General features: G+C 41.7%; 1 protein-coding gene across 2 annotated transcripts; it reads right to left on the bottom strand.

Annotated features, from left to right (window-relative positions):
* On the bottom strand, positions 1 to 27,782 carry LOC116312436 (E3 ubiquitin/ISG15 ligase TRIM25-like). Of its 2 annotated transcripts, none has more exons than XM_039607655.1 (2): positions 26,160 to 27,782; positions 1 to 702 (listed from the first exon to the last, which is right to left on the bottom strand). In XM_039607655.1, the coding sequence occupies exons 1-2, from the start codon at positions 27,601 to 27,603 to the stop codon at positions 464 to 466; spliced, it is 1,683 nt and encodes a 560-aa protein (XP_039463589.1). In that variant the 5' UTR covers positions 27,604 to 27,782; the 3' UTR covers positions 1 to 463. The 2 variants fall into 2 exon arrangements, with proteins under 2 accessions (XP_039463589.1, XP_039463590.1); XM_039607656.1 differs by lacking the exon at positions 1 to 702 and adding an exon at positions 25,274 to 25,437 and having other exon boundaries at positions 26,809 to 27,782.

Below are 27,782 nucleotides of genomic sequence, written 5' to 3' on the forward strand. Positions count from 1 at the left end.
TTTGTTCAAAGTTTGATTTATAGTTAAACCTTCCAGTTTATTCACACAATAAAACATCAACACAATATATGAATTCATTCATTAAAATCACAGTTTTTCCTCATTTGTTTGATGATTTTGACAAACACAAACACACACACATGGTCTGCCATACTCATAAAGAGAAATGTTGACATTTTTCAATACAAATATTCCAGAAACATTTAGAGGATAGAGAAGTTTACATTTTCATGTGGAGAAATATTTTAGTAAATCAAAATGATGATGAGCAGTGATAGCCTCCATAAACAGTCACAGGAAAGATCTCCTTTAAAAACTCAGAAACATCAAGAGAACAACTAGAAGATGTGGAGGTACCACCCATAATGTTTGACTGACAGCTGATCTCTGTGCAGAAATGATGGAGAGAAACTAAAATGAAACTAAAATACAGATTTAAACCCACAATATGAAAGACTTCAGTCTATTTCACTTTAATCAACTCAGCAGTGGCTCCATAATTGTAAACCCTGAGTCCAGCATAGAGCGGCTGAGTGAATGTGGTCTGGACTCTGTGGAGGAGAGTCATGGTTTCAGAGACGCTGTAGAAGGACAAAATACCTGCTCTGTGATCCAGGTACACTCCTACTCTGGAGGAACGAGGACCTGAGACACGAGTTTGGACGTTGTTGTACCAAAATGTATAACTGTTGTTGTTACATTCTAATGACCAAGATTTGTCATTATGTCCAAATTTAGATTCATCCCCAATCCCTGCTCTGCTGATATTCTTGTATGCGACTGCTACATAAACTCCTCCCCTCTCCACTCCACCTCCCAGTAACAACGTCCAGTCAGACTCTCTCTACTCAGGACCTGAAACCATTCAGTGAATCTGTCTGGATGATCAGAATAAGACTGTTGTTGATTCATTAATGTTACTTTTCTGTTCCCTCTGATAATAACATCCATGTGTTTGCTGTGTTTGGATCCAGTGTGATTTCACATGAATATTTTAAGAATCCTTCTCTGGTCTTTGGCTCTGGTGGATCTGACAGTAAAACATCCACTTCAGTGACTGTCAGTGAGATGTTTGTCCATTCCTCTCTCAGAATGTCCTGTAGTTTATCTCTGACCTCTGACACAGCTGCTGTCACATCCTCAAAGTACCTCAGAGGACGGATATTGATGCTGGATGAGTCTGTAGACTCACTGAGTGCTGACAGTGAGGGGTAGTTGTGTAGAAACTGGATGTGATCCTCTGTGTGTGAGAGCTGCTTCAGCTCAGCATCTTTCCTCTTCAGCTCAGTGATCTCCTGCTCCAGCTTCTCCTCAAGCTCTTTGACTCGACTCACTTCAGTTTCCTGCTGGGATCTGATCTGCTGCTTCACATCAGAGCTTCTTTTCTGGATGAGATGGATCAGCTCAGTGAAGATCTTCTCACTGTGCTCCACTGTTTGATCAGCAGACTGATTGATGGCCTCCACCTCCTGTTGAAGCAGCTTCACATCTTTCTCTCTGTCCTGGATTCTCTGCTGGATGTTTTGTCGACTCACCTCCAGCTCTCTCTGCCTCTCAGTCCTTTCTGCTGCAGCTGAGACTGTGTCGTGGCCTTTATGTTCATCCACAGAGCAGAGATAACAGATACTCTGCTGATCAGCACGGCAGAACATCTTCATCACCTCATCATGACGAGAGCAGATGTTCTCCTGGAGCTTCTTGGAGGGCTCCACCAGCTTGTGTTTCTTTAATGGAGCTGCTACATAATGAGGCTGAAGGTGTTTCTCACAGTAAGATGCCAGACAGACTAAACAGGACTTGAAGGCTTTCATTTTTCTTCCAGTGCAGACATCACAGGCCACATCTTCAGGTCCAGCATAGCAGTGATCAGCAGGAGCAGCTTGGAGTCCAGTCTTCTTCAGCTCCTCCACTAAATCTGCTAACATGGTGATTTTCACCAGGACAGGCCTCGCTGTGAAAGTCTGTCTGCACTGAGGGCAGCTGTAGATTTTCTTCTTTTCCTCTTCATCCCAGAAGCTTTTAATACAGTTCATGCAGTAGCTGTGTCCACAGGAATAGTCACGGATCCTTCAGTAGATCCAAACAGACTGAACAGCAGAATTTTGTTTGGTCCATTTGATTCATGTGCTGTGCCGTTTCACCGTCTCTCAGTGACTGTCAGACAGTTTGACTTTCTCTGAACAAAAACAACCTCTGTGCTCTGAAGGGAAACAGATCTCTGCTCTTGTTCACCTCCTACAGGAAATGAGGCTCACCAGCAACTGCATTTACACCATGTTGTTTAGACCCATCCTGATACAGACACATCTGTGAAGGGAGGCTCTAAAGAAATATTCCACCAAGAACTATTTAGATGATGACGGTCGTGGTCCACAATGTTTAAAAAAAAAAATCAAAGAAAATTAAAACAAACATTATTTTGTAGTTTTTCCTGTGTACACAGTCACAGTAGATTTTAAATTAAAACATCAAGATGTGCTTGAAATGCAAACTTTCAAGTTTAATTCAAGGTTTTAGTAAAATCTTGCATGAACTGTTTAGTGTCAGTATTTCATTCAAATGTATTTTGGTCTTAAACTGATCCAGTAAATGTAACTTTTCCTTACCTACAAAATATTTTGTTAAATGTCAGTATTTTTTCATGTGTGGGTAAAATACTTAAGAGTACACACTCCAGGACCGTTAAAATGAAGGTGGTGAGGAGATGTGCTGGATTGATCCCTGGCCAAAGGTATCATTCTTAATTCAGACTGCTGGATGAGCTCCATCAGGCTTTTGTGAGGTCTGTTTAAAGTAGACTCAAAAAAATTGACTGCAGCTTCCTGCAGTGGACTGTGTGCACAGAAACACATGGTCATACATGCAGCTGTAGCAAGTTTGCAGTCATTTTAAACAGACTTGTTACTCTAATGTCTGTCTCTCTGTTAGTGCTGCCACAGACTGGTGACCTGTCCAGGTGTACTCTACCCATAATTACTGGGACAGGCCCTAGCCCCCCACCAACCCTCCCACTGTGACCCTGAATTAAATATAAAGAAGAAAATGGATCGATAGGCTGACGTTTTTTAAAATTGTTCTAGAAATCTGAGCTGTTGCTGTGTCCTTGGATTTTGTGGTATTAATATTAGAGCAACCTTCCTCACAGAATTCCTACAATAAGCCATGTGACCTGAGATTATTCCTGTATTTACCTGAAGGCCCTGACAAATGTGCTGTTTACATGAAGGATGGGAATCAAATCACATCTTAACTGCTTACAGTTAAGGAACCTGTCCATATTTATTTGATAAACCAATGATTTTCTATAAATTTGTGATCCATCTTTGATTACTGATTCCAAGATGGTCTTTATGGAAATCCTGTTTGGCTTTTTTAGTTTTATTTCCCTTTTTCAGTTTGCCAGGGCAGCTCTCCACAGTCACTGTCTACATGGGTCAGTGGGAACAAGAAGCACTCTGCTAATGTGTGTGACCAGCAAAATCCAGCATCCACCCAGTCAGCGTTTTCCATCGCCCCGCTGGAGTCACTCTAAACACATGCCATCCACTTTCTAACTCCTGGTTACTGGTTACTTTCTGTCAGTTATTTTAGACCCAACACTGTTTCTTCTTGTTCGCCTCAGTGTTGAAGTGTCAAATGTCAAGCAGCAGGAAATGAAACTACACCAGTGTACTGTGATGTTTCACCAACATGTAGCAAACGCTGTTCCTGCCATTCATGGTGACATCACCAGAGACAGCCCCGCCCACCTCAGGACCTCCCCCTGCCATGTGTTGATCATGATGATTATGAAGATGACAGCGAGCGCAACTAAGACTGTAAAAATCCACGACCAGGATGTTTAGATGTTTTCTAATTATTAATGAATATTAAGAGCCTGTTTGTATGTTTTGTCTTTATTTTTGTGTCATTTGTTACTAACAAAGTTCACAAACTCAGACAGTTTACATTCTGTATGTGTTTCCATCTTTCCCAGCCACACTCTAACTGCAACTAAGAAAACAAACGTTAGAAACTATTGACTCAGTGACTTTATAAAATATTTAAGTGGTTCAGGTAGAGCCAGCTGTTGGATTCCCATGAACATTTACCATATTGTACCTGTACAGCATGTTTTTGTATGAGACAGATTAGTAACAGAGGCCTTGCTCTCAGTAAGTTTGAAGTCATTTCCTGTTTTGTTTTTTTGTAATCTCTGCTCTTTCTGTATTCTGCTCAGTTTGAATGCTGCCTTTATAGTTTTTCTCCTTTGTAATTGATGATAATTAAGTGAATATATTCAGCTGCTTCACTTTGTTCCCATTGCTTTAAGTTTTAAGTTAATTCCAGTTATTTTTCACTGCTGTTTGAATTCTCTGCATGTTTGACCCTGTAGACTGTTTAATGGACTGCTTGTCTTCCTGTTTGTAACCACTGCCTGTGTTTGACTAAAGATTTGGATTTTTGACTTTATTACAGCCTCTGTGTGTCCTCCATTTGTGTCCTCTTCCTCTGTGAATGTGCTACATGTGTCACAGATGTTTTCATTTAATAACACAGCTTTCCCACAGTGAGTCACCTGCAGCATTTATTCACAGCACATTTGAGAAAGATTCATGTGTAACTTTTAGTGTTTTTGCATTTTAATTATACTCAAATAGAGATGGTGACCCTAACTGCACAGAAGCATACTAAACAAGTACACAGCTGACAGTCTAACATGCATTATTGGTCTAAGTCATCATAAATAGTGAGCCTGATGCTTTGCTGTGATAGGAGCCATTTTTCTGTGTAGAACGTTGGGAAGAAAATGACATCATAATGTTAAGCTTTTTTTCTATTTTGTTTTTTTCTCTTTGTGTTTTCTTTTTCTTTTATGATTGAAACTGTGCTCAAAGCTCCTCATGTTCACAGCATGTAATAATACTGACAGTCCAGGGCATTGTTGTTAGGGTTAGCAGTTCACACATATGTAATCCATATCACTCTTTTCGGCATCTAACAGCTATCTAGGAATTTGCATTATAATTCAGTTTTTCTTTAATATTCAGATTCAGTATTAGTCCTTATATTTTATAATTGAATGTGAGCGTGAATGAATAATGGCATTGTAAAGCGCTTTGGGTGCCTTGAAAAGCGCTATATAAATCCAATCCATTATTATTATTATAAGCAGGTATCCACCCAGGCTCATGGTGGGCGGGGCTCTGTCCTGGGAACCTTGAGTGAAAGCCAGTGTACACCCTGGCCTGGTCTCCATTCTATCATAGTTGTATTCAAAAATATAAATGTAAACAAAGATCAAAATAGGATTCTTGGAAATGAAAAGATGTCTGTGTATTTTCAAGTCTTTGACTGTATCATCCACCTGATCCAACAAAACTTATTCATGACATATTTGAAGATTACAAGTTAAAAAATTAAACAGTAACAGTGTTTTGTTTGGGTTTTTTTGCCACCTTCCCTTTTGGTTCTTTAGCCATCAGAATTATTGTCTGAAGGCCAAGAAAGATGCCCAACGGATTTACTTCACCAAGTGGGTCATCACAGCACTTTATGCAGGTAGGGGAACTGAACATAACCAGCATCTATGTCAGAAGTGGTAAAGTGTGTGTTTAAAGTAACTGAACCTTAGGTGAGTGAATGTAACAAATTCTCCATGAAGTGTGTTTCTCTACTATTGCAGGTGTATAACTGAACTTCTGGGAGGGGAGAAGTTTGTTTCCTGCTCAGTGGTGTTGCCAGCTTTGTGTCACCTGATGTGAGTGATAGAGGTCTCTGAGGATGACCCAGCTTACATGGTTAAATTCAAGGAGACCTTCAAAGGTCGCGCAGGGAAAAAAATAACATCATGTGGCTCAGGGTTGCAACAGCACTGGATCCTAGGTTTAAGGATCTGAGGAGAGAGGGGGAGAGGCCTGCACAGCCTGAACAACCAGCAACATACGAGCCATCTAAGAAAAGATCAGCTCTCATGCTTGTTTCAGAGTTTTCATCTGATGAAGAGGAGGACTGTACTGAGAAATGTGTGGGCGATACAGGACAGAGCCAACTACTGACATAGAGGACTGTCCCTAGAAATGGTGGCCCAAACATGAACACACAGTGAGACACACAGTGACATCCATACCATGTGAGAGGTTATTTTCACCTTCTGGGCATGTTGTTCAGAAGAAATGAGCCCTGTTATCTGAAAGTGTCACAAGCAGCTGGTTCAGTGCAAAGAAACAAAAAGTAATAGGGACGACCCATGTACTGTATGTTTTAGCTCTTTTCTTTTGTTTCTGCTTTGTGGTGTTTCCATGTTCATGTTTCTTTAGGAAAACAGAAGAAGTAAGAAGCTTGGGTTGCTCAGCCTCTGCTAAAAACAACTGGAGAGCATAAAGAAGCTTAGCCAAACTGTTTTATTCAAAGACAGCGGGAGTGTAAGCTATAGCCTGACTGCACTTTATAGGCTTATGTATTACACTCGCCACTGTTACATATGCATTTTATTTATTGTATATATTTTATTGTGTATTGTGTCTCCCTGTTTTTAACCCACTTAGATGGGAATGTGTTTTGTGAGCATTATGTGTCTAATGGTAAATTAAACAGTGACATTGTGTGGGAGTATGTGCTTAAGTTTCCTTTCAGCATATTTTTGAACGTTCAGTTCCTTTGAGGTTTTTCTGAAGAATATTCTGGACAGTTTTAGTTAGGAAATGAAGTAAAAACACTTTCGTAACCAATAAGGACCTGAGACGAGCATCACTGCAGTGAAGTTCATTTTATTCTTTGGTTTTTAACTGTTATCTTTGACATTTCTGTGGCAGTTTTCCAGCTGACGTCACATAGCTCCACCGCCCGACTGAGGCAGGGGAGCCATCGGCAGCCTTCCAGGAGCTCGTAGATCCAGGACATGGGGTGATCATCAAACTGTGACACCCTCATTCACTTTGCAGTATTCAGCACAGAACCGTGTAGACCAGGGTGTCCAAACTTTTTCGCTGAGGGCCACATACATACAAATATAGGAGGGCTGGGCCACTTACTAGAAATTAGGTATATAACCTTAACTTTACTGTATTAAAAATCACTTAAAAGTGGTCAAATGTGTTATATTGTTGAATATAATTAAAGACAAAACTGCCTTCATCACAGCTTTCCATAAATGGATCTTTATTGATTTATTCAGAAAAAGCTTTGGTAGCTCATTCTCAGAACAGCAGCCTCAGATTTCCTCTTGGACAGAAGATTTACAGCACAGAGAAAAAACAATAAAGGGAAAATGGGACGGGTACATTTCAAGTTTGTTATTTACGTTATTAGGCTTAGCAAAACATCTATTAACGTTCGTTTGAAACGGTTATCAACATTAACAGACTGAACTGGACTTAATAACAGGAGTGCATATAATTTTAGTGAATTATTCTGGTGAGTATCAGCTGCGCTGGGTATGTAAATCGGGCCATCCAGCCGCGGTGCTGATCGCCACTCATGGCAAAAAATCCAGACAAATGTCACTTGATCAAGGAGCAGATCTGCATCAGATGAGATCAGCTGACTTTGCGTGTGCGTGCGCTGTACACAGCGGTGTGTACTCTGTGTGTTAACAAGAAAACGCATATAAGAAAGTGGTGCGCAAAAGCAGGGTAGTGACAGAATTGATGCGCATTATTCATATTTGAAGCATGTGTACCTGCACATGCATGCTTAATAACACACGGGTACTGTGGAATATATTTTTACTCACCTAAAGCGCTCGTGCTCTCGTCCACTCCCGCAAAAATTAGCAGCTGTGCGGTGTCTGCGGCAACGGTGCTCGGATCGCATGCGATGGAGTAAAATCAAAAGCACAGCTTTATCAGACAGTTGCAGTTTAATGTTGGCTGACGAGTCTTCAATGCGTCGCACAACTGTATTTCTGGACATGCTGATGTTGTTGAAGTCCTGCACTTCTTTCGGGCACGTTATTTCGGTGACTTTAACGAGGCCGTGTTTTATGAGGTCTCCATCTGAAAAAGGCTTGCCATGTCCTGCGATGAGTTGGGCGACCTCATAGCTGCTATTGGAGCCTTTTCCTGGACAATTTGAGCATGAAAAAAATACTGTTGCTGACCCCGCAGGATAGCTACCCTTTGCTTTAATTTCTGCTCTCGCTCAGCACCAGTGTAGGATGCATAGGTCTGATGTTTGGTTTCATAATGACGTCGTACATTATACTCTTTCATAACTGCCACAGTTTCAGTGCAGATCAAACAGACACACGTCCCCTTGAATTCTTTGAAGAAATATTCACTCTCCCACCGTGTCTGAAATTTTCTGCGCTCACTTTCTACCTTTCGCTTCTTTGGTTCTGCCATGTTTAGTAACTTGGGATAAATTTCTTCTGTGATTGTCCTTTTTGGTGGAGCAACTGCCTTGATCAACAGCAGCTCCCCCTGGTGTTAAAACTAAGAAGTGCAATAAACTCAAGCAAAAGTTGAAGTGCGGGCCATATTCTATTCTATTTATAAAATTACTTGCGGGGCCCCGCGGGCCGGACTTTGGACATGCCTGGTGTAGACCCATCTGTCTTCACTTACAAGGACTATGGGGCTACACAACGTGCTGTGTGACTTTTCTATTACTCCCAACTTCAGTATTTTAGTCAATTCTCTCTGAACAATTTGTCTTTTATGTTCAGGTAAGCAGTAGGGCCGTGAACACAGCGTCACACCAGGGCGGGTTATAAAATGGTGCTCTGTGAGAGTTGTAACGGCCGGGCAGGGGGAGAACACATCTGCATAACACTGCCGCAATGCAGCAACATCTGCGCTCTGGACCTGTGTGAGATGGTCATCACAATGGACAACACAACTGAAAAATTACAACACATATTAAAAATGTATGTAGCAGTCTCATCTGCCATATGTTTGTTTATATACTGATCAAGAAACTGTCTCAGTGTTTCTGTTTATTTCCATCCTCACAGTCAGTCACAGCCATCACTCAGCATCAGGAAACATCTCTATGATTTAGAAAAAACACTTATTCTGAACACAGTGACAGACGACTGATTAGCTCACAAATTGTACACATATGTACATGCACTGTGTTGCATAGCACATGAAAGACACAGCTTATTAAATATAAATTTCATTGGAATCAAACAATTTATGACCCTCAGATTAAAATTGAAGGGTTTTACATCCACGGTTGATTACAGAGTCAAAGTACTTTATACACAGTCCTTCAAGTACAGACAATACAGGAAGATAGAGATCCTAAAAACACAGTTAAAGTAGCCAATAATGTGTTACATATAATTCATTTTAAGTTTATGTTGAGTTTTAAAATGTTCTCTGTAATAAAAGTTGTTACTCTCTGAAAAACCATCAGAGCTTCAACACCTGGTATATTACTCAGTAAACAAAACCAAAAAGTTAAAGGCAGACATCTGAAAACAAGACGTCACTGATCAACAACGTGACAGAACGAGAGTCAACAGTTTACTGTAAGAGTTTGATCATTAACAGGGAGCAGCAGGTAACAAAAGTCATGCAGAGTAGCTGAAAGTATCCAAGTACATGTAAAACTGTCCTTTATACTTTCAGGGACTTTACTCGAGAATAATTTTTTCTGCTTGTGTGCTGTTTTGCACTTCTTGTAGCTGAAATTGTGGCACAACCTTAAGATTAAGTTTTACATTAAAAAAAACAACTTGTTTTTCCCTCTCACAATAAAGCATAGACTGGGGGGAAAAAAAACAAAGGCACAAAGTTGCCAGTTCTCCGTCCCTCTGTAGCAAAATGCTGCATGCTTTGCACTGAGTTGCCAGGTTCCCTGCATTAAAAAAATAAATAAATAAAATTGGCACCAGTTGCCAGCTTTTCCTTCATCCCCCATTTGCAATGCAGCATCAAGCTTCTCTACTACAGAACTGCCAGTGTCTCCACTTCTATCATCGTGAGGCAGCTACAAAACTTTATAGCACTGTGGTTTCAGGTTCTTGCTATATCCGTCATTTGCAAACTGCAGCAACAAGCTTCTAACACCCGAGTTGCCAGTTCCTGTGCATCTACCACAGCAAAAGCAACTGCAAATCCTTCTAGCAGGTTGCTTCTATATCATTCCATAATCGCAGCAGCAAGCTTCCTCCACCACGGTGCCAGTTTCTCTGCATCCATTATTGCAAAGCAGTAATAAACCCTTTCTACACCAAGATTTCCGGTTCTTTCTTTGTCCCTGATTCGCAAATGAAGCAGTAAGCTTCTATAACCAAGTTGCCAGTTTCTCTCCATTCATCATTGCAAAAGCAGCAACGAATCCTACGAGCACTGGGATGCCAGGTTCTTTCTATGGCCGTTAGTCCAACAATAAAAATAAATGCAGCCCTTCTGGCAGAGATGCCAGGTTCTCTCTTTATCCCTCATTCGCAAATGCAGCAGCAAGCTTCTATTAATGAGGCCAGTCTCTTTACATTTACATCACAAAATTAGCAGTGATTCCTAGCACTGGGACGCTCAGGCTCCCTATTTCTGTCATTTGAAATTGCAGCAGCAAGCTTTGGCACCAGGATGCTAGATTCTCATTCCTTGTTCTTCTTTTGCAAATGCAGCAGCATGCTTATGACTTTCAGATTCACGGTTCTTTCACGGTTCTTTCTCTGCAGTTATTATGGAAAAGCAGCAATGAATACTTCTAGCCCTGGATACCAGGTTCTTGTCTCTCATTCACAAATGCAGCAGCAAGCGTCTTTTTTTTTTTTTTGCCTGTCCCGTTTGGTTTTTAGCCATCAAATTCTTGTCTGAAGGGCAAAAAGATGCCCAACCGACTAACTTTACCAAATGGATCATCATGGCCTTGCCATATTGGTCCATTGATTGACTTTGTTATTATTATTTATTTATTTTATTTTATTTTCAGTTGTTACAGATGAGACAGACATGATTGGGGGATAGTAAAGGGAAAAAGAAAGAAAGAGGGAGGAAAGAAAAACACAGGGAAGAGGGACAGGGGAAAGGGTACTTGAAAAAGAAAAGAAAAGATCTCCTGGATCACCTGTTGGGAGAAATTGAATGTTATTGTGCAGCACACAATACCAACACCGCACAATGAGCTTTGAGGTAGCAGCCAAGAAAGGAGTAGTTTGTGTCTGTGAGCACCCATGTGTACATCTGTGTGGATGAGAGTGCTTGTGTTCAAAAGGTTTCTCCATGTAACAATCTGCTAGGGTGGTGTGGGGAGCCATAGCCCCATCCCCAGGGCATGGAGGAGATCCAGGCCCCAGACATCCAGAGGCCTCCAGAGATTGAGAACCCAAGGAGAACCACTGGAGGGCAGCCGTGCCACCCTCCTGGGAAGAGCTGAGGAGAGCTCCAGAGGAGGGTGACCCAGCAGCCACGGAGCAGAAGCCAGAGGGGCTGCAGTGGCGTGCCCGCATGCTTGGCCGACAGCCACCTGCGCCAGAGTGGACCGATCCCCAGGCCCAGAGGTCTGAGGGTCCCCACCCCCGGAAGGGCCCAACCAAGCCACAGGTGCCAGGCCCGTCAAGCAGCCACCGGGAGTGAGACACAAAACCTCAAACCTCCCTCCGCCTGCTCATATGTAGCGTTGCTGCGTCCTGTTCTAAAGTGCATTTAAAACACTGGAGGTCATGTTGCTTCCTGCCAGAGAGCAGCAGGCCTGTCCTGAGAACCCTCATTGTCTACGTGCATTTAAAATTGAGAGGTGGGCACTGGCACCAGAGGTGAGGTTGAATACACAGACTGTCCTCTGGACGCCGTATAAAGTGTCCACCCCCAAGTCCCTGTATGTATGTGTTATGAGAGTGTGAGTAATGTGGATGTCTAGGTTGTAGAATAAAATTAACGCACTGGTGGCCAGAAGGGGACAGATGGGGAATGCCTCCCCTGCACCCCAAGGCCCTGTATGTGTGGTTGGGTGTGGTGGAGCAGGAAGAGGGAGGCAGCTGGGGATGGGGAGGGATGGAAGGAAGGGGCAAGTAGCCCCTCCCTGGGGCATGCTCCCCCGCTGAACCCAGTAGGCACCCCTGCTCTCTGTAATCCACAAGGCCATGGGGGCGAACAGGGGCCCACGGCAGCAGCACAGCCCAACCCCAGCGAGAAGCCAGGTTCCTTCTTATCCCTCCAATGCAAATGCAGTAGCAAGCTTTTGCGCCGTGATGACTGGTTCTTTCTTTAGCCCTCATTCACAAATGCAGCAGCAAGCTTTCTAATACAGAGTTACCAGGTTCTCTGCATTTATCACAGCAACAGCAGCAATGAATCCTTCTACCACTGGGATGCTAGTTTCACAGCATCTAGCTCTCATATGCTAAGCAGCAGATGTTCCTTTTGGCAGCAAAAGGCCAGATTCTGTCTCTATTTCTTATTTGCAAATGCAGGAAAAAGCTCTTTGCACCGAGACGCCAGGTTCCATTCCCTAAGCAGCTCACCCTTCCGGTACTCGATTGGCAAAAGTCATTCGAGACTCTCCAAGCTGACTCACGGTTCTAACTATGTCCAAACTGCTTGTCATCTCCCATGAGGTTCGGTGGACTCATACTCCGCTCTCTGACGATTTTGGGAGTTATCATTATAGAAGGCGATTTTTCGAGTCTAGAGATCTGAACCAATCTTGTGATGGCTTACTCGGGATCACTGAAAATAAATAGTTTGTTTTGGCAAGACCATCATTTTATAGCGGCTACCCTTCCCATGAGTGATATGGGTAGAGATTTCCATCTAGCCACATCGCCTTCTACTTTCTTTAAAAGTGGGATGTAGTTTAATTTAGTTAAATCCGCAAGCTTAGGAGAAACATTAATACCTAAATATTTAATATTTCCAGATTGCAGTGGGGTAGATGAAGAATTACAGAAGGAGCAATTAATCGGAAGAAGTGTAGATTTTGACCAGTTAATTGAATAATCTGAGACTCTTGAGAAAGAGTTTATCAATGCAATTATCCCAGAGAGACTGTTTTTTGAGTTTTGGAGAAAAAGCAACAGTCTTTCAATTCATCAACTCTTCCAAAGCTGCTTACCGGCACTTCTGTTTGTAACCTGGACGTGTGTCCCTCTAGAGAGATAATCTATACTGCTGGCCCAAGTACAATGTCTACAATATCTGAATCTAGGGATTGTATAAAAAAAAAATCTCAGACCTTAGGCCTTCTACTTCAGAGTTATAACAGGTTTTCTCAGATTCACGCTCAATGATCTCCTAGGTTTGGGAAGGAGATTGGCAGTAGCAGACTCCTTAAGAGTAAATAAGACCTCCAACCCACACAGCACACAGGACCACAGGTTTGTGAAACAAAAGCTAACTTTATATAAATATTTTGTTCAGTTCCATTTGCTTATTCTTAAGGTAGGAATACTTTCAAATAAAGTAACCAACTCGAATATATGACTGGTTTACTGGTTGTCAACCTTCAGTTTTTTATGATGTCAGTTTCATTTAGTTACCAGTTTATCTGGGTTTGAGAACAAAAACAACCTGAATCTCAGGCGAAGAAAAGTAGCAAAGAAAATAATAAGGTAGCTCTCAGGTGGACTTCCTTTGTATTTTCCCTACCGCCCTCCTGGTGCGGCAGGCATCAACGTGTTGGCGTCCTCAATCAATCAATCAATCAATCAATCAATCAATCAATCAAAGCTTTATTCGTCACATGCAGGTTGCCCTGCAGTGAAATGGGACCCCCGACCTTACACATACAACACAGACATTACATGGGGATACAGGTCGGAGATTGGTAGCATTAGAAAAAAACATTGAAATGTACATTACAATGGGAAAGTACAAGAGGAAAAAAAGACCCCTACTCATGCTGTGCTTCCATGGTAGGACAGCATGAGAACAGGAAACAAAAAAACTCCTCTGCACAAAAAGCACATGAATGTCCACAGCACAACATTATGAAGGACATGACAAGCCACGTTGGGGGTGGGGGTGAGGAGTCATCGAAGCGAACACAGCAGCCGCCCTGCACAGCGCTATCATTCCAGCGCGGCACATAGACCCGCCGTGTTCCCCGCAGGAAACAAGCATCGAAAGCGTTTGGAAAGGGAGGGGGATCAGTGTATGCTTATCAGTGTAAGTGTATGTGTGTGCGTGTCCATAGTTCAGCGGAGACAGTATCCTTCGCCCTGCCAGGCTAAGTAAACAGTCTACCAGCCAACCCAGGTGGCCTTGCATGGGATGGGAAGGAACAGTCTCAACATAGTCGTTATCAGGGATTGTTTTGATCGGCTCCAGCCTTGAGCCGCAGCTGGCGCCGGAGGGTAGCCACATTATGATTGCGATTTTCTTTCAACAACTCATGAGAATTTCGAGCTGTTTCTTTTAGCACTCCGACACTGGTCCTCCATCACCCGTTGGATAGCTGCGAGTTTTTCCATGATGTTATTTACCTTCAATTCCGTGATCTTGTCACTCTTTTGCTCACAGATCAGATTCTGAGACCTCGCGACCGCAGCCAACTGATCCGTGATGTATTCCAGCTTCCGCCCATAGTTGTTGATTTGGCGGATTCTTCCTGATGTGTCCCAATATCCGCTCAGAGATGTTATTCTGAGTATTCACTGCAGCCGCAATTGCCTCCAAGCTCTTGACCATGTCCCCGTCTGTGAGCCCTTTCTGAAAACCCACACCTCGTCCCGTCAATTCAATCTCAGCAGGCAGCTTTGTGGGGGTTTGGACAGCCGGTTCCGCTTTCTTAATACTTCCGCTCCGCTTTCCTGACACACAGAAGGCCTCCAGAGCACCAACAGCGTCTTAGATCCACGATACCAGCTCCTCACTAGGCATACATGGTATTGCCTCAAAAAAAAAAAAAACAGTCTGCATAGAAGTATGCAGAACGTTGAACTTCCACATTCCTTAAATGTCCTTGTTCCTAATGGCCTTGGTTCTTTTTAAATATTAAAATAAATTTGCATCTTGTGGCACATTAAAAGCAAATACATTGGCATTACTCTGCATCACCCGCAGTTACAGCTACAACACAGCTATTGCGTGAACTGCGCATAACCACTTAGCTGGCCGCAGCTGAACTAGCAGGCCCAAGAAAAGGAAAAACGCTAAACACTCATAACAAACAAAATAAACTGCCACAACATCGCAATACTATGAAAACACATCTTAAACATCATTAAACAACATTTACTACTACTCTGACTGATTAGTTATTTTTTCACTGCATTGAACTGCCATAGCGGTGCTAAGGGAGCTAGGCTAACTCATCGGAATAGTTCAAAAAGTTTGAAGAAATACTCAGACCCCTTCGAGGTAGGTACTCATCTGTGGTTCACCGCTAACGGCAGCTCTCTCACAAATGTTAATGGAACTTCTTTTTCCCCTTTAACTGGAAAACGGTGCTTCGCGGCAGCATGGAGTTTTTCCTTGCCATCCTTTTCCCTCTGCACCACACCTTCAGCGCACTGAGCTGCAGGTGATGCCTCCAGGGCAAGCCGGAAATTAAACTACCAGACGAGAAACTACGATGCATTCAAAGAAAGTTGTCTTTCTGCGTGCTGTAAATTTTATCAGGGTTACATGTTCATTTCAGAAATGAGCACAGTAGTTATCGCTACTTTACCCGAAGTAATTAACCAGCTAAGCACCCTCTCTCCATCTTATACTCAAAGACAAGCTCACGCAAGCTTTTACAAGTTGTCAAGTCATTACCTTGAATCCCAGTTCCTATTACACAGTATTTACACACTCCTAGTGCACTATATACAGGTGAGGGGGCAAAAGGGTCCAGGGTTTCCAGGGGTCCAGGGGAGAATCTGGGAAACAGAGTCTTCTCTCACACAGCTTCACACAATCAGCTCACTTCACATGAGAGTCTTCTTCCTCACACACACACCACACCTGATCGCCGCACTCACGTACAGATTCCAGTAACCAGGGTTCCAGACAGGGCGCGAATGATCTATACACAACAACAGGATAATTAACACAAAGAAAAACACGAAGAGAACTCGAAACTTTTGTTAAGGCCAGAGCTACACTGACGAGCGTTACACAATAGTCCAGCGACGAGTTGCTCCCAGCCACTGCCTTAAGTAGTGACAGCAGACAAGGTGATGAACTGCAGGTGCGAGGGGGAGGGCCAGGAGCTCGCAATGAGCTCCGCCCAGGCAGGGCAATAGTGAGTGAGAGGAGGAAGAGAGAGAGAACCGAAACACATGTAGCCACACAAGGTCAGCTGAGCAGACACTGGGACCATGACAAAGATGGCTAAACAATTTGTTTCACTAACTCTTCTAAACAAGGCATTTTGTAGAGGGTTTAACTCTCAGTTCACTGGAAACTCCTCAGTCACCTCTCTCTCTGGACGCTGGTCACTACTACAAAGTTTGCACTCTCCTGTATTTCAAGAAAGTGCTTTGCATCGTGTCTGCATCTTGGTCTCATTTTACGTTCGGCCTTGTGACATATTCAATATGATCAATACTTTGTTTTTTTTTAATGTGGCTCTAATGCTCATTTTTATATGTTTCACTACAGCATTCAGTAACAAGTCTGGTCCATATAAACTTTAATAGTTTAACTTTAATAGGACTCACTGTGTAATGAGAAGTGGTGGGTTGAGTATCCAAAATTGTACTCAAGTAAAAGTAACATTACTTTAAAATATTATTACTCAAGTAAAGTGAAAAGTAGTTGTCCAACAAATTAGTCAAGTATGAGTAACTGGTTGTAATGTCTGATTTATTTTTAAATAAATGCTATCAGACAAACAAAAACAAATAAATATACAAATTTTAGTATTTTCAAGTAGAATATATATAAAAACATTAACAAATTAAGGCACAACATTTCTATTTTCCAGATTTCAGTTTTTCACAACATAAAGCTTTTTAAACCCATAACTACAGTAAATAATACAAATATATAAACAGTTGAGATCATTTCCAGTAACAGGATATACTGTATGCTTTATATTCACTTTTACTCCAAATGGCACCGCAGCTTTAGAAAACATTTGAACGAGGCAACTTCAACATCTGTACATACAAAGCACTTTACTTTACAATAAACTATATGGGTGTGCATGTATTTCTGCATATTTAGCAAAAAATGTGCCATTTCTTCACTCAGTATAATGATGGTTAAGCTTCAGCAGCAGTTTGCTCTCAAGGTTCTTGCTGTGAAGCTGTCAATAGAAATTGTATTTTTAGTCAGTATAAGCTTTTAATGATATAAGTTTACTTGTGATAGAATGCTGCATGATGATCATTTCCTAGCTTAGAACTGATTGTACTTTTCATTGTTTTGGACTGATTGTTCTTTATAAAACGTGTTCTGATATCTGTATCTGAACCTTCCCACAGCGATAGTAAGAAGTCAAACAAGCAGTTCTGACCTTGCGCACACACACACACACACACACACACACACACACACACACACACACACACACAATCACATACGCACATGCTCACGTCAAATGTATTCATTTTTCTTATGTATAAATAAAGACAAGTGCAAGAACAGAAGCGCGCATCACAGAGCCCCCACTCTGGTGTGAGCGTTCTGTGATTGCCCTGTCTAAAGTAAATGCTGCAGCGTCTGTGTGTGTTTCTCCTCTTAGACTCTTAGCTGAAGAAGTGTCTTTAGAATAAATCTCTTGACAGAAGCTATAACTGTTTAGCAGTGAACAGGAGTCCTGCCTGACAAAGCGTCACAAGCTCCAGATGCAGGAAGAGCTGTATTGATTTTGATGGACAGCTTCTGGATGTGAGGAAAACTATGCAATAGATCCATAACTCCATGATAGGTACCTCTCCAGCTCCCCTGCTTCTGGCTTTCCTGACCCCATGGATCCAAAAAGTAATTTTCATCAGATAGGCTGCTGTTTGTGCTCGCCTCATCCAGCTCTCAGGTGATGTCTGATGAAGCTGAGACCTGTGGAAAGATGTATGGTTTTCAAAAGAACTGAATTTTGGACAGAGAAGACAGAAGGTTTGAAAGAGGAGTAAAAGAGGCCATTCATGTCCACTGTGAGCGACCATCTTTAAACAGAGGCGGTGAAAACTTACACCCGTTTTCACACCTTGGCTCATGTGATTAGGTAGAGGATCCACCATTTGACCCTAGAAGTGAAGAAGCTTCTCGGATGAGAGGTGAACAGTCTTCAAGCAACTTAAAGAAGTCCAGACACTTTTCTTTCCAAGCTCCTTAGACTACGATGACCTGGATGACTGAGAACCTTCACAGACAAGTTGAACCAATGATGGTCTTTATGGAAATCCAGTTTGGCTTTTTAAATTTTATTTCCCTTTTTCAGTTTTCCAGGGCAGCTCTCCACAGTCACTGTCCACATGGTTCAGTGGGAACAAGAAGCACTCTGCTAATGTGTGGACTCCAGCATCCACCCACTCAGCGTTTTCCATCACCCTGCTGGAGTTTTCTGTTTGTCTGTGACTGGAGAGTCAGATTGTTGTTGAGGCTGGAGGAACAGCCTCACACTCCCAGAGGTTACAGTCTGATGATGGAACCACATGCTCAGCATCTCAGAGTTTGTTTCTTGGTTATTATTCATACACAGTAATGTGATGTATGGTGATATCTAGTAGTGGTGGGCGGATCGATCCAAATATCGACAGTATCGATCCCAAGTCGGCATCAGTATCGGATCGATACTAGCCTGGTGAGATCGATTCTTTAGTTTGAGTTCTGCTTGTTTACAATGATGTGCTTTGTAAACAAGAAAAAACGAAAAACGAAACAGCCAGGTCGCTGGACTCGCCGCTGCTGTGTCAGCGAAGAGCAGGCACACTTTGCTCCCTCTCCCCAAATCTTATGTTTCGGTGTTGCGCTGACACGTCACATGACTTAGACACTTGGGGGTTGTTAAGTTGTTTACATATTAATTATATTTTTACCGATTGTTTTGGTTTTTGAGAATTTTAATTGTAATGTTTGTATTATAGTTTATCAACAGCATTTTTTAAAATTTGTTTACTGGTTTGCGTGCACTTAAGATAAAAAAAAAAGAAAGAAAACAGATCGCCACCACGGCAGACCCGATGGCATCTTCATGCTTCGCAGCATCATTTATTCTTACAATAATCACACGGTTGCTGTAACAATACATTCAACGGCTGCAGCTCTCCCGCTGGCAGCCATACACGTCACCACCACCAAACCTGCAGCGGCATTGCAGAACACGCCCCGCCACATCCCCCCATCGCTCGCTTCACCCCACCCCGCCAGCAGGCGAGGGAATCGGTATGGCGATACGGCCATCGGCGAGGCATGATTGTAGATGCAGTGAAGGTGAGTCCATCTCACCTGCAGCGGCATCGCAGACCACGACCCGCCACAATAATAAAGCTTTTTTTTTTATTTATAAATAAATTATTTCTTCTAATTATATCCTGTGTTTTAACTAATTAATAATAAAAAACACTTAAGGTCATCAAAATTAATTGCGATTTAGCAATACTGGGGCCAGTATCGGCGATACTGGCCCATATTTACTTGGTATCGGATCCATACCAAAATATGCAGTATCGCACACCACTAATATCTAGTATAATTGGACCAACCTGGTGCTCTTCATTGATGAAGGCTGTTTGAGTCTGAATGTTGGACCTTGTGTATCTTGTGTTCTCTGGGCTTTGCTGACCTCAGTTATTTTTTTACAGGATCAGAAAACAAAACCAGGATTACTGTAAATGTTTCTTCTCCAGGTGGATGATGATAAGACTGTGTGACACAGGATGCCACCTTTAGTCTTGCGAGGAAGCAAAGCTCAGAAAGAAGTTTGACTGAGTTGTTATGTTGTACCTACATGTGTGCTGCTGAGAAAGATGTTCAGCGACACCTGCAGCCAAATCCAAGCCTCCTCAGGTTCGTCGTAGTTGCAAAACGCTATAGAAGGATTGAGACAGCTGAGGTTTAAAATGTTTAATTCAACGGATGAAAAATAGATTTTCTTCAATATAATTATCACTTTTTAAAATCTTTGGCAACTTCAAGTTTGTCAAATTACTTTGACACCTGAATTGAAAATGATAACATACTGTTTTCATTAATAATCAGGAGATGCTCCATCATGCAACATCTCATTGGCTGTAATTTTGAAATATAACACCAACCTGTCCTCTAATCTCCTGTCTATTCACTGGATTGCTGAAATTAAGAGCTAGTTTGATCTTTTTAGATCTAAATGATCCAAACTTGAGCTCTAATGTTTAATAGTAGTAATATTCTACACCTCTTTAAGTCATTTTCACTATTAGACTGTCCAACCAGCCAACTTCAACAAAAGAACACAGCAGCACTCAGTGATCACCACAGATGAGCGAGTTCCTGTAACATTCAGCATCTGATCTCTGTTGGTCTGTGTGCTTTTGGTAACTATAGTTACCTAACTGTAGTAACCATAACACAGTCACTATAAACACATGCTACTCTACTGGTTACTTCCTGCCAGTTATTTTAGACCCAACACTGTTTCTTCTTGTTCGCCTCAGTGTTGAAGTGTCAAATGTTAAACAGATGGAAATGAAACTACACCAGTGTACTGTGATGTTTCAGTAACATGTGGCAAACACTGTTCCTGCCATTCATGGTGACATCACCAGAGACAGCCCCGCCCACCTCAGGACCTCCCCCTGTCATGTGTTGATCATGATGATTATGAAGATGACAGCGAGCGCAACTAAGACTGCAAAAAATCCACAACCAGGATGTTTAGATGTTTTCTAATTATTAATGAATATTAAGAACCTGTTTGTGTTGTTTATCTTTGTTTTTGTGTCATTTGTTCCTAACAAAATTCACCAAATTCAGATAGTTTACATTCTGTATGTGTTTCCATCTTTACCAGCCACACTCTAACTGCAATTAAGAAAACAATGTTAGAAACTGTTGACTCAGTGACTTTATAAAATATTTAAGTGGTTCAGGTAGAGCCAGCTGTTGGATTCCCATGAACATTTACCATATTGTACCTGTACAGCATGTTTTTGTATGAGACAGATTAGTAACAGAGGCCTTGCTCTCAGTAAGTTTGAAGTCATTTCCTGATTTGTTTTGTAAACTCTGCTCTTTCTGTATTCTGCTCAGTTTGAATGCTTTGTCAGCAAAACAAACAACAACTGAACAATTTTGAATAACAAACTGTAACATGCACTAATATTACACATCTCCAAACAACAATCCACTGAGACCATGAACGCCACTTCTTTGAAGCATTCTTCTTCTTTTTGGCATCAAAAAGAAAGCAGAAACAGCACGAGCTGCTTTGAGCTACCAAAAGGAAAAAACAAGATATCTGAGGTGAAATCAATCAGGTGAAATAATTAAGATATAAACAATAATTCAATGCAATGTCTCAGGTAGCTTAGTCTGTTACAACTGTTGATAAAAACTGAACAAATTAACACAGTGTCAGGGAACTGTTGTGTGGGAACTATAGTGGCTTTATGTTTTTAGTCATTTAACTTGCATCTATTCATTTAACTCAGGGGGAAGAAATGTCAGGTTGGTGCAGGCTGGTTAGATGCATTTGGTCCTCTGTTGTTGTAACTAAATGAGTTGGTTCACTTTGTGGCTCAGCTGTATGTGGGGTTATATCTCGGGCTGGGTATCGATTTTGATTTCCACAATCATTTTGATTCCAATTCACAAGGTCCCGATTCGATTCGATCACCATTTCGATCAAATTTTGACTCAGCATATGAAGATTACGTGATGCTGCTGAAGTGAAGCAGAGCAAAGTTACAGAGGTTTTACTAGAGACACAGCTAAGGGTTTTGCAATTTGGCATCATTTTAAAAAGTTTAGATTTCTTCAGTACTGAACAGCCGAAATGAGGCTTTTTTTGTCAGAGGTTATTTTATAAAAACAACACCTGTAGACTGGTGCATAATAAGCAAGTGAATAATGCAGAAAACAGATTTGAGATGGGAAACTGTTCTTGAAGTACACTGAGAGAGAGACAGCTGTGCAGGAAGTGAGATTTTGCCCTGGTGGAACCAAAACAGCAAAGGTAGGAGGGATTTTATGATGATGTTTATCAAATGCGAAGCATAGTTTTGATCTTCTTTTGCTGCTCGTTCAGTGAATTTTGGTCAGAGAGTGACAAAACCTGCAGCTTCAGAAAATGTGAGATGTCGGCATTCAGCCCCGACAGCGTGTCTGTGTACGTGCCATCGGGTGAACGATCCACGCTTTGTGTTTACATCTTTGTGCGGAATCTGTTTAGCTGCTCTCACTAGCTGTAGGTTGCCTACAGCAAGCCCTGCTATCTGAGGAGTTTCTTTTCTGCAGCTCTACATTTGCAGTTATTTTGTCTAAACTTTGTTTTATGAAACTGACCTTCCTCACCTCTGCTTGTTAATCCTTTCACACATAGTAGTCACTACAGTTGACAGCTATTCAAAGGCTGTTTTCTTGTATTTGTGTCAGTGTTGATGGTATACTTGCACATAAACACAACACACAGTGTCAAATTCATAAGTTGAAACATATGTTGTCCACCTAAGAGGACATGTAAAAAACTCTTTGAAAACTACGTTTAAAAAACTCAAGTTCAAAAATCTTTTTTTCATGACTAAAGATGAATAAAAATACTTAAGAAAACAATCCTGATTGAGGTTGTCATAATTCATCCATGGTAAATGGCCTGTATTTGTATAGCGCTTTACTAGTCCCTAAGGACCCTAAAGCACTTTACATATCTAGTCATCCACCCATTCACACACTGGTGATGGCAGCTACATTGTAGCCACAGCCACCCTGGGGCGCACTGACAGAGGCGAGGCTGCCGGACACTGGCGCCACCGGGCCCTCTGACCACCACCAGTAGGCAACGGGTGAAGTGTCTTGCCCAAGGACACAACGACCGAGACTGTCCAAGCCGGGGTTGCCTTCTAATTACAAGGCAAACTCCCAACTCTTGAGCCACGATCGCCCCCATCATTCATGAAAGGGTTAATAACGAGCTCGTGTGCCTTTTGTAACTGTTACGTTTGCACTGGCTATTGTAACCTCTCCTGGGGTGTAACTTCCTCCCCAGGTGGCGCTGTCAAAACCATCTAGTTGCCTTTACCTGTTTTCCATCTTTGTGCCACCACATTTGCATATATCTCTATCAATTAAATCTGGTTTGAGGTCTGTCATATTTAAAATTCAGTTATTTCTCTCAGAAATAACTGACAAATCTGTTATAATGTCACTGTTTAGTGTGAATGACTCAGTGGGAGAAAATTAAAAATGTTAAAATTTTTATTAAATCGCATCACCTGATATCGAGTGTCCAAGAATATCAAACCTGTAAAAATTGTTTACGGTCAGAATTTATAAAAACTAATTGTAAGTAAATTCAAACACGTGAGCTTTTCTTTGTGTTGAATATCAACACTTAAGACTGTGAGTTTTACTTTAGAACAACCAACAACTGAGTTGAGTTTGCTTTATGTTACATTGTAAATATGTTAGGTTCTGGTGTTTATTATTAGTTAGGGTTTAGTTGAGATTTAACCTAGTTTATGTTTCTCCTTCGTCTCCTTGTTTGAGTCTTTTTCTGTTTTTTATCTCCTCGTCTGTAGGTTCCCTCTCTGTCTCGTGTCAAGCTTGCGTGTCCCAGTTCATGTCTCAGTGGTTCCTGTTTTATTGTGGATTCTGTTCCATGCTCAGTGTGTTTAGTTGTACTTTTCCTGTGGCGTTCAGGTTCATTTGTGTCAGCTGTGTTTCCACTTCCCTCATTACCCTTCTGTGTATTCATGTCCTCTGCCTTCCCCTGTTCTTTGTCAGGTTGTGTGTTTTCTCCATGTCAAGTCACGTCTGGTCACAGCGTTTTATTTCTACTTCTCAGGTTCATGCTCATGTTTTTTTTTTCTTCATGTTCCTGTTCAGTTTCATGTTTCAGTCATCATAGTAATTTAGCTGCTCCCAGTTTAGTTCGTAGTTTAGTTTGTCCCAGGACGTTTTGCCCTAATAGTTTTCCATTTTTGACTTCAGCCCAAAAGAAACGGTTCACCTTTTTTTACATTTTTTTTTTTAACTTTGATTTTCTCCTTTGTCTGCGTTTTCAGTCCACGTCATAACACTGTCATTCCAAATGTCTATTGATAACAAGAAAAACTTTTTAGTAAAAAAATCTAGATTTCTCCCCGACTTTGGAATCTGTCGGCTTTGTCTGCTGGTCTGAAGTCAGTAAACCACAAGAAAGATGATTTTAGTCATTTTATTTGCATCGTGCAGTTTGACTGTGTCCATTCAATTAAACTTTATTTATATAGCATCAAATCACAACAACAGTCGCCTCAAGGTGCTTTATATTGTAAGATAAACCCTACAATAATACATACAGCGAAAAACCCAACAATCATATGACCTCCTATGAGCAAGCACTTTGGGAACAGTGGGAAGGAAAAACTCCCTTTTAATAGGAAGAAACCTCCGGCAGAACCAGGCTCGGGGAGGGGCGGGGCCATCTGCTATGACCAACGACATTCCAACCAATGTCTGATAAGAGATGAGACACAGCAGCTGACCAAATGATCATTTCATGCTGAAGACATCCTCAGACAGGATTAAATACATACATAAACACAGCCTGGTGCCAATAACACAGCTAATGACACTGCTGTATCACTGGCTTTACTGATTAAAGACCATATCTGAAGGAAATCTTTGAACACAACAGAAAGTGACCTTTTAAACACTGAGTGTCATCCTCACCTCAGTTCAGTCTTCAGCTGTTCTGTGGTCACCATGACTGTTTCACTGTACTCATCAACTAGTTGTTAAACTGTAATAGAATTCATTTGAAAAAATTTGTTGTGAGCAAGTGTAATACTGTAGTTTAAATGTAGCCCATAAACACGACATTATACAAAGCTGATGAGCTGCTGATGAAATATTTGAGTGGTAATTTCAGTCCAAACTAAATAAGTGACTAATGATGCTTTGATCCAGTTTACCAGGATCTATGACACAATGCACTTTATGATAAAGGCTTTTTTCAGCCTAAAAACATGGCAGAATGTAAAACATGTGGACAAACTGAGCTGAGGTGCTTTAACCTCCTCTACATCCCTGTTAGCAGGATGAAGGCGCCCTCTTGTGTTGTGCATCACTTTCAGATTTCACTTGTTAACCTGCAGGAAGACAAAACTTCACTGAGCCTTCAGCAGCTTCAGCATCATCAGTAAAGACAGATTTAAATATGTGTAATATCACACTGTGTCAGTTTGTTCACAGGAGTCACAACCTGTAACACTGATGCTGCATTCAAGGACCATTACAAACATCTGAAAGGACTTGAGAACATCAAGAAAATGCGAATTGTTTCTCTGTAATGAAGCTGTTTTAGTGAAGAAAGTTGAAAGGTCACAGAGCGACTGCTGAATCTTCTGCTCTAAACATGAACTCTGAACTTTGTGATGCTTCAGGAGGAAAACTGCTTCAGTTATTCTCTCAGATTAGTTTCATATTTTCTGCATCAGATTTGAGTGAGATCCTGGAATGAAGACAGAAGAAAAGACTTTGTTCAAAGTTTGATTTATAGTCAAGCCTTCCAGTTTATTCACACAATAAAACATCAACACAATATATGAATTCATTCATTAAAATCAGTTTTTCCTCATTTGTTTGATGATTTTGACAAAAACAAACACAAACACACACACATGGTCTGCCATACTCATAAAGAGAAATGTCGACATTTTTCAATACAAATATTCCAGAAACATTTAGAGGATAGAGAAGTTTACATTTTCATGTGGAGAAATATTTTAGTAAATCAAAATGATGATGAGCAGTGATAGCCTCCATAAACAGTCACAGGAAAGATCTCCTTTAAAAACTCAGAAACATCAAGAGAACAACTAGAAGATGTGGAGGTACCACCCATAATGTTTGACTGACAGCTGATCTCTGTGCAGAAATGATGGAGAGAAAATAAAATGAAACTAAAATACAGATTTAAACCCACAATATGAAAGACTTCAGTCTATTTCACTTTAATCAACTCAGCAGTGTCTCCAAGTGCAGTGTAGTAAAATGTCAGTCCAGCATAGAGTGGCTGAGTGAATGTGGTCTGGACTCTGTGGAGGAGAGTCATGGTTTCAGAGACGCTGTAGAAGGACAAAATACCTGCTCTGTGATTCAGGTACACTCCTACTCTGGAGGAACGAGGACCTGAGACACGAGTTTTAATGTCGTTGTATCGAAATGTATAACTGTTGTTGTAACAATCTAATGCCCAAGATTTGTCATTACGTCCAAATCCACAGTCATTACCCTGTCCTTTTCTGCTGATATTCTTGTATGCAACTGCTACAAAAACTCCTGTTCCTCTCCACTCCACCTCCCAGTAACAACGTCCAGTCAGACTCTCTCTACTCAGGACCTGCTGCCATTCATTGAATCTGTCTGGATGATCAGAATAAGACTGTTGTTGATTCATTAATGTTGCTTTCCTGTTCCCCTCTGATAATAACAGCTGTTTGTGTACTGTGTTTAGATCCAGTGTGATTTCACATGAATATTTTAAGAATCCAGCTCTGGTCTTTGGCTCTGGTGGATCTGACAGTAAAACATCCACTTCAGTGACTGTCAGTGAGATGTTTGTCCATTCCTCTCTCAGAATGTCCTGTAGTTTATCTCTGACCTCTGACACAGCTGCTGTCACATCCTCAAAGTAGCTCAGAGGACGGATATTGATGCTGGATGAGTCTGTAGACTCACTGAGTGCTGACAGTGAGGGGTAGTTGTGTAGAAACTGGATGTGATCCTCTCTGTGTGAGAGCTGCTTCAGCTCAGCATCTTTCCTCTTCAGCTCAGTGATCTCCTGCTCCAGCTTCTCCTCAAGCTCTTTGACTCGACTCACTTCAGTTTCCTGCTGGGATCTGATCTGCTGCTTCACATCAGAGCTTCTTTTCTGGATGAGATGGATCAGCTCAGTGAAGATCTTCTCACTGTGCTCCACTGTTTGATCAGCAGACTGATTGATGGCCTCCACCTCCTGTTGAAGCAGCTTCACATCTTTCTCTCTGTCCTGGATTCTCTGCTGGATGTTTTGTCGACTCACCTCCAGCTCTCTCTGCCTCTCAGTCCTTTCTGCTGCAGCTGAGACTGTGTCGTGGCCTTTATGTTCATCCACAGAGCAGAGATAACAGATACTCTGCTGATCAGTACGGCAGAACATCTTCATCACCTCATCATGACGAGAGCAGATGTTCTCCTGGAGCTTCTTGGAGGGCTCCACCAGCTTGTGTTTCTTTAATGGAGCTGCAACAATATTATGAGTCTGAAGGTGTTTCTCACAGTAAGATGCCAGACAGACCAAACAGGACTTGAAGGCTTTCATTTTTCTTCCAGTGCAGACATCACAGGCCACATCTTCAGGTCCAGCATAGCAGTGATCAGCAGGAGCAGCTTGGAGTCCAGTCTTCTTCAGCTCCTCCACTAAATCTGCTACTATGATGTTTTTCACCAGGACAGGCCTCGGTGTGAAAGTCTGTCTGCACTGAGGGCAGCTGTAGATTTTCTTCTCTTCCTCTTCATCCCAGAAGCTTTTAATACAGTTCATGCAGTAGCTGTGTCCACAGGGAATAGTCACCGGATCCTTCAGTAGATCCAAACAGACTGAACAGCAGAATTTTGTTTGATCCATTTGATTCATGTGCTGTGCCGTTTCACCGTCTCTCAGTGACTGTCAGACAGTTTGACTTTCTCTGAACAGAAACAACCTCTGTGCTCTGAAGGGAAACAGATCTCTGCTCTTGTTCACCTCCTACAGGAAATGAGGCTCACCAGCAACTGCATTTACACCATGTTGTTTAGACCCATCCTGATACAGAC

This window comes from Oreochromis aureus, unplaced genomic scaffold (genome assembly GCF_013358895.1).
Source record: "Oreochromis aureus strain Israel breed Guangdong unplaced genomic scaffold, ZZ_aureus HiC_scaffold_23, whole genome shotgun sequence".
NCBI classification, from domain to species: domain Eukaryota; kingdom Metazoa; phylum Chordata; class Actinopteri; order Cichliformes; family Cichlidae; genus Oreochromis; species Oreochromis aureus.

What these genes read in the sequence shown, in the direction of transcription:
- LOC116312436 (XM_039607655.1), bottom strand. Translation starts at nt 27,603, where the DNA reads ATGAATCAAATGGATCAAACAAAATTCTGCTGTTCAGTCTGTTTGGAT. An exon ending in ATTAGATTGTTACAACAACA is followed by an intron (nt 703 to 26,159) that starts GTTATACATTTC and finishes CTTGGTCATTAG; the next exon opens with AATGTAACAACAACAGTTAT.